We start from the raw sequence: 7,272 nt of genomic DNA, 5'->3' as shown, positions 1-7,272 counted from the left end.
CTTTCCTTCGTGAGCTTCGTTAGAGTTTCGTTCGAAACGTCATCACCGCAGAGCATGCGCACTGAGCGAGACTACTACTTTTCGAACGATTCGTTACTAACGCGTTTAACTCTTTTGACTTTACGAACGTAGCCATAGTGTCGATTGCGATTGAAACTGTCGAGAGAGGTCGTACCACGGCACAGTCGCCGATCTTATCACAATCTAGATTAAAATACTCGGTGAGAACGGGTATAAGACAGCAAAATAAATGGGTTTATTTGTCACTGCAACTGTCTGCCTCACTTTCCTTCACCCATTGGTATTTGGATATCTCCAATTCGGCGACCTCACAAAAATGAACATTAGAACGTTACGTTGTTACGTACGAAACATTAGAAACTTCATTCAACATTCTTCACACCCCGAAGTTAAGAAAAATAACACAAACCAATGAAGAAAAACTCTTAAGCACCGAGTAATTGAAGAAGGTAGAACAATCAGAAGATTAAATTAATTTAAGCTGCAACAAGGCGCGTGGAGAATAGAAGAACGACGACAGAAAGAAAGGTGACAAACTTGTGAAGGTTTGAGAGCAAAGAAAACACTTTCTGATAGATCTTGCAGTTGCACCTTTACTTTTTTTAAAACTCTTTCTCCCATGTGGGCGCTAAGAGAGCCTCTTTTTGCCGGCCCATTATGGATTCGGCCAGGCCCACAATGGGGCGGTCGGGTGGTGAGGGAAGGACCACTCCCCGAAAAATTCCTGGGGATTATTCGATCCCGGGTCCCCCAGGGCAATAGACTGCCACCTTGCAGCTGGACCTAGTGACAAACAGCGAGGAAAAAAGCAGGTTGTTATTTATGCAGAGATTAAATGACTGAAGACCACGTGTATTCAAAACATGTTCACGGAGAGTCCACCGGACTAATGGCTAAAGACAATATCCATTTTTCTTTGCCCAGAATTTGACGTTTAGGCTCCTTGTTGTATTTTATTTAGATTAAATACAATTAGGGTGCGACTATGCAGACGCGAGCGAACGAGAAGCGATAAATATCAAACCCTGTCAGATATGTGCGAGAACCAAAAATTTGCTCTCGCTTCTCGCTTGTGCATGGTTTTCCTTTGCGAAAACTAAATCGCTCGCAACCTCTCCCTCGCTCTAAATTCGCGTCTGTATAGTCGCACCCCTACTGTAACTTCATTAAGGTAAAAAGAACTAATTAATTATTTCGTTACATACGGGCCTCCAACGTGGGTCGGATCCCAAATACGGCCCATTACGCAACTTTTAGAAAATTTATTATTACAGAAAACTTTTCGAATGCCGCTAATTTTAAATCCACGTTTCCGCAAGTACACGTGTTACAGTATGTTTCAGTACAACTTTCAAATTTTTCTAGTAGTGATAATACAAAACGTCTTAAAACGTTAGATGGGCCTTAATTGGAGAATGTACCTTATTTCAAATAGAATTTCGCATCTAAAAGAAACCCCGCGTACAAATGTACACGCAGGAAACGGCAATTCTATGTTTCTACGCCACATAGTGCATTATACACTATTCCGTTGGCAATTTTTATATTACCGGTTGATCAGATTTAACCTTCTTCGGGCAGATAAATTTTCTCATAAATTCACTAAGAACTTCGTAACGTGACCGTAAAATCGATCATACTCAAAAGTACTATTTTAATTTTGTTCGAACGATGTCGCTCGGTGTTACCTACCATAAACTGCCATAAAACTATAACGGAAGCAATCAATCCCAGAGTTAATTTACATTAACTAGCCAACACCTTTACATTAGCAGAGAGAACGGAAAATAGGAAACTCAGAGGTGTCACAAAATCATTGGTCTTGGGTCTGTGTACCAGGCCTTAATGAAGTTTGCTGTCCCGTGGCCACATCCCTATCCATGTCACCTGTTGGGGGTTTCAAGCATCTCCCCAAACTGGAACCTCTCTCTGTTCAGACGAATGGCAATTGAGCTACATTCTGGCATAGTGACATGCAGACTTGCATAAAAAGAGGGGGAACTGGCGGCTGAGGCATGGCGGCCGTCGTCGCGCAGCCGGTAATGGGTCTCCAATATGTTTGGCAGCCTAGATTGCAGCTCTCGTGACTGTTACAAACAGGATTCCCAGGGAGGCCAAGTCTTTGGATAGAATAAGTGGAGTGTAGTCGATTGGGCTTGTCTGGTGAAAACAGGTAACTCTTCTGATGGAAATGAAAGCACTTATGGGTATGCAATGCAGATATCACTCGACTGGGGCACTGCTGAAACGTGGTAGGGACCTTCTGCTTAGGTAAAATGTGACCAAGTTCCTCGCAATGGGTAATTATATCTGCTTGTAGCAAGATGATTGTTGTGTTTACAGCCTTACCAAGGCAAGTCCCTGGCTAGCCACAGAAAACACTAAAACTTCCAGATTCAAAACCACATCAGTACAGTAACTGGAGGCCATGGACCTGAAAATCCTTACCCACTAGAATCTGATACACTCTTCACAAACTCCTGCTTCCTCCTTTGTGACGCAAGGATGATGTTTGAATGCAGTCGATTCCCCCTAGATGGTGGTAGTGCAAACCACATACTGCTCCCTTTGTGTGGTAAAGGAAAATCAGTTTCCCAGGAGGAAGACTGCATTTTACACGCTCAGTGCTGGCCTGGTGCCATGACTCACATTCTAAAGCCAGTAGGGTGAGGAATCTTACTCCTGTAGCAGATACCTTGCTGGTGACCAGGGGGATAGTGCATATAGAGGATTACAGGCTCCTGCTAACTGATATGTACTATTATAGGCATTGGTAGAGCCACTCCACTGCATAGAGTAAACTTCCTTATGTCCTGAGGGTGGGGTGACAGTGAAAGGTCTATGATGCCAAATGACTGTATCGACCTTGGATAACTGAAAGCGGAAAGAAAGTTTCCTAGTAAGGATGTGGTGGCGGCTACAACAAACAATCGGCCAGGCCGACCTTGGGTAGGAAACCATTTCAATAGGTAGCTGTCTCAGCAGCATGCCAAACTACTCATGGGGAGACTCTCAAATACATACATACTATGATTCTCAAAAGGATTCTGGGCACCTATGAAAGATTAAGGTCACCTTGACCATCCTCTCATATTTCCTTATATATTAGTGGTTACAAAAATGAGTGAATGCGAATGTGCTCACCAACTATCTGGTGCAACTGATGTACAGTACCTAATAAATAAGTTACTAATACCTAACCAGGAGAAAGAGAGAGGCAACATCAGCACCAACCAGGATAGGTAGGCTTGTGTAAGCTGAAGCATGCCAAAAACCCTCAACCAATGTCCAAAGAGGATAGAGTGCTGGGTAGTAATAAGTTGCAAAATGAGGCTGGTGGAAGTGATTCCTCCTTAGATGTCCAGAGACAGAGTTTAATACTGCCTCAGAAAATGAGTCAAATGCTGTGCCAACCACCACTTGGACAAAAAGAGCATTGTGCAGAAGACAGCAAAATAAGGTGACTGGAGCTTCACCAAAAACAAGGGTAGATTGACCCTACCACAACTGCAGATGGGAAAGTAAGTCTGGCAGCAATTGAAACACAGTTGTTAACCCCTGCTGACAAGCAAGACAGTCGTGAAACTGTCATGGACAAAGGGCCACCTTAGACAGTGTCCACAAGAAGCTGACCAATCTTCTGAGGAAGACAGACAATTGCTGTCAGAAATCTGTATGCATGGAAGTCTACGATCCGTTCAGTAGAGCCACAGCAATACTGAATGATCAGGCAGATGAGATAGCCACCCTCAGGGTAGAAAAATAAGACTTTTTAGTCACTGTCAGTCACCAAAACTTCTGCAGAACAAAGAGAAGATGGAGATAGTGGCCAATGCATCTTATGTGACTGTTACTGTCACAGTGCCCCCAAAGTAAAACCAAGGGGGCCCACAAAGAACTATACAAAAAGTTCAGGCCATAGAATACATGCTCCTGGTCTTTCAAAAAGTGAGTATATGAACAGTAACTAAACATGGGAGCTGTTAAAAAAGAACATTAACACAATAAAGTTGTATGATTTCCATAATTTGATAGTAAAATTACAGTAATGGCTATTGATATGTAAGGTCAGCTGGATAATAAAGCCCTGGCCTACCACTCCAGAGACCCAGAATCCAATCCCAGAACCCGAAAAGTTTACAAGCCATGTTCCCCGAAGAAAAACAGCTTTATTAGTACCGGACCGAAAAAGTAAAAAGAATATTGATTTGCATGAGGCACACTGAACATATTATTAATCAACATTAATGTTTTATTGAAAATTCATTAAAATGAACAAATTTATACAATAAAGTTTCAATATTAAATGTTCATACTTGAGCCTTTACTTAACTATATTATTCTATATATAGAAATATCAAAAATTATATTTAAATATAGCATTTCTTTTATATATTTTATATATAAACTAAATAGAATTAAAATCTAATTTTACAACATTATATGAATTTTGTTACAAAATGTATCAATTTCTCTCTGGGCCAAGCATTCCTTTCTGCAAGTCTTAACATTACCAAGTACATTTTTAATACGTGCATTCAGGTGGAGAATATAATCATTGGATCCAAGTAGGGCGACATCTGCCTCCTCCTCTTTGTCTTCTCCACTTCGATATTTGTTGGGGCAGCAAGTGCCACATTGCTTTCTTAACCTATCCACCAATGACGAAATGTCCACCGACCCTTTCGGCGTCACTTCATTATCTTCTCCTTTTTCTATCAAATGAGAAAATAAACCTTTGCCCAAAGAGATGGATTGACTAGAAGAATCACCACTCTCCTGGGAATTTTTACCTTCATCAATTTTTGTCATTTTAAGAATTTTACACCGAAATTTCTCATGTAATTCTTCGTGTTTAAGAGGAGGAAGCTCTAACGGAAGAACGCTGTCATAAATCCCCTGTAAAAATTTGTTTCATATTATAAATTGTACAATAATATTCTGATAAATTTTTTTTATTAGAGCATATCTAATAAAAAAAAATTTAAGATGTATCTTAAATTCAATAATGTCTTATATTTGTGTAAATACAGTACAGTTTGCTACCCAAATTGATCGTTAACCGATCATCCACTGTAGATTTCTTTTTTTTAATTTTAAAAGTTATACCTGCTTAGTACAGCTTTCACTTGTAAAATTAGCAAAATTTTCCAAAAATTGTAATTTTTGCAGTTTTTGTTCCTGATGATGAACTGGAAGCTCAAAAGTGTTTGGGACTTTAAATAAGATTGTTTTGTTTCTCCATTAAAATAGTTTTTAAAAAAATTAGAAAAGTTTAATTTAAACCAGTGATTCCCAAATGTTTTTGAGTCACTGCCCCTTGGTTCCATAAAATTATATCCAACACTCCTAACCCATTTTTCCTTGTCTAAGAAAGGTTTTTTTCTATGAACCTCATACTGTCATTACCATACATGCTCTCAACACCTGGAAACCATTAAATGTAATGTTTCTTCTCATCCGTTTTAACACAGGAAAGGGAAAGGCTGTCAATGATCCCAACCTTCACCTATGATCACTATTCAGTATCCTACCTCCAATGCCCCTTGCTTTTTTTTTGCCCTCTAGATTTAATCACTGCCCACAGAGAGACAGTAGCTGTTAGACTAGATGTTGCTTGTAGGAGAGATTAGTAAAAACTAGTTAGACTTGCATAACTGGTTACATAATAAAGAAACAAAAAGTACACAAAGATTACACTGTCTTGACTCACGGAAGGTCAGTGCCGGAAAGGGGAGTGTGAAACGGGGTCACCGTCCCCGAGGGGTCAACAGCGCCTCCAACCTTTTATTATGTAACGGAAGAACGTTTACAAAACATTGCGACACAATGCGCTGTACGTAATGATGTCGTACAACATTTGACAATAATTTTGATTGTTGATTCCAACAGTAGTACCCACTTTGGAAACCACTGGTTTAAACCTTTATTAATTTCTTTTTATTTAAAATTTGAAATTAGATACCAAGATATTAACTATCAGAAAAGTCAATTAAAGTTTTGCTAATTGGCTTATTTTGGTATTTATCAATAATTTACAAGTTATGTAGAATAGATAGTTCTCTTATTCTTTCTTTTAATCATTCATTTATTGTATTTAAACCAAACAACTTACAAAACTTCTTTACGCAACTTAAAAGAGATACATTTGTTTTGCCAGAATAATATGCACTTTTATGTCAATTTAATGTAATCACAATTGGTTTTATCACAAGAAACCTAATGAAGGTATTTTGATACAAAAGTGTACATAATTCTGTCAAAAAAGAATACTACTAAAATGTTAAATCAATTAAATGATTCATATGTATACATTCAATAATATACAGAAATCTTTCAAAATTTTTGATCAACATTAATTATATAAACTTACCTCGTTTTCTTCTAAAGCAGCATTCTTTTCATCTTGTGGAAATATGATTACGGCAGATGACGACGAACTGCTCGAGACCGAATTTGTGTCTATTATTTCTGCATCTTCAAATTCACTCTGATTTTTACATCTGTACTCTGCACACTAAACAAGATACTTTACAATTAGATTAAATGTATTTCATCCACAATTATTTGTAAAGAAAAACAACATACAAAACTGCTTATAAAATTTAACTCATTTATACTCTTTATAAGAATTAAATTTATTAAAAATTTGATATTATAAATTAAAATTTAAAAATATGGAATATCGGAAAAAAATAAGTCTGTATCTTAAATTTTTAATTTTTAAATCTGTTGAAACTGGAATCACCATTTCTTCAATTTCAATGTTAGTGAATACATTTTTGACAACCAACCTTTCCTTGTAGGTTACTTGGCAATCAAGATTAAAAACTTCTTTTTAAAAACAATGAAAAAATAATCCAATTAAAAAGCAAGTTTTAACATCAGAACTTGTAATGCCACAGACTTCTTTCATTCTCTATCCACCCGTTCAATTTGGGGATTGTAGAGTTTATATCCACTAGAAGCAAGCGCTGGTATATGCAAAGGGTGTCCCAAAATTAATGCAAGATTAAATTTTTGCAACATTTTTCTCCCATTGGGTTGGCAGTGCCATATGAAGTAACATCGTGTAGTAAATACATTGCAGTTAATTAATATGGAGTAATACATGATGGAAGATCACATAATGATGATCAGAACTTATTACAAGTATGGAGAAAGGTTTGCTGCAACTGTGTGCAATTTACGTGGCATTTTTGGTTGGAGAAACATGCCAAACGAAATGCAAAGATTATGCAAAAAATGACC

The 7,272-nt window shown here is 37.8% G+C and overlaps 1 protein-coding gene across 2 annotated transcripts in view; it reads right to left on the bottom strand.

The window, feature by feature from the left end:
- Positions 1 to 4,252: 4,252 nt before the first annotated feature.
- LOC136979449 (repetitive organellar protein-like) overlaps positions 4,253 to 7,272 on the bottom strand; it is a 48,801-nt gene continuing 45,781 nt past the window's right edge. For both annotated transcript variants that reach the window (XM_067275460.1, XM_067275459.1), the window contains exons 5-6: positions 6,395 to 6,538; positions 4,253 to 4,920 (exon numbers count right to left, since the gene is read on the bottom strand). In XM_067275460.1, the coding sequence (XP_067131561.1) occupies positions 4,453 to 4,920; positions 6,395 to 6,538 (612 nt within the window). In that variant the 3' untranslated portion in view covers positions 4,253 to 4,452. The remainder of the gene's footprint in view (positions 4,921 to 6,394; positions 6,539 to 7,272) is intronic.

This window comes from Centruroides vittatus, unplaced genomic scaffold, assembly GCF_030686945.1.
Source record: "Centruroides vittatus isolate TY-2023 unplaced genomic scaffold, ASM3068694v2 contig_620, whole genome shotgun sequence".
NCBI classification, from domain to species: Eukaryota; Metazoa; Arthropoda; class Arachnida; order Scorpiones; family Buthidae; genus Centruroides; species Centruroides vittatus.
The sequence above is the reverse complement of the archived record's forward strand: the minus strand, read 5'-3'. Positions and strand labels throughout refer to the sequence as shown.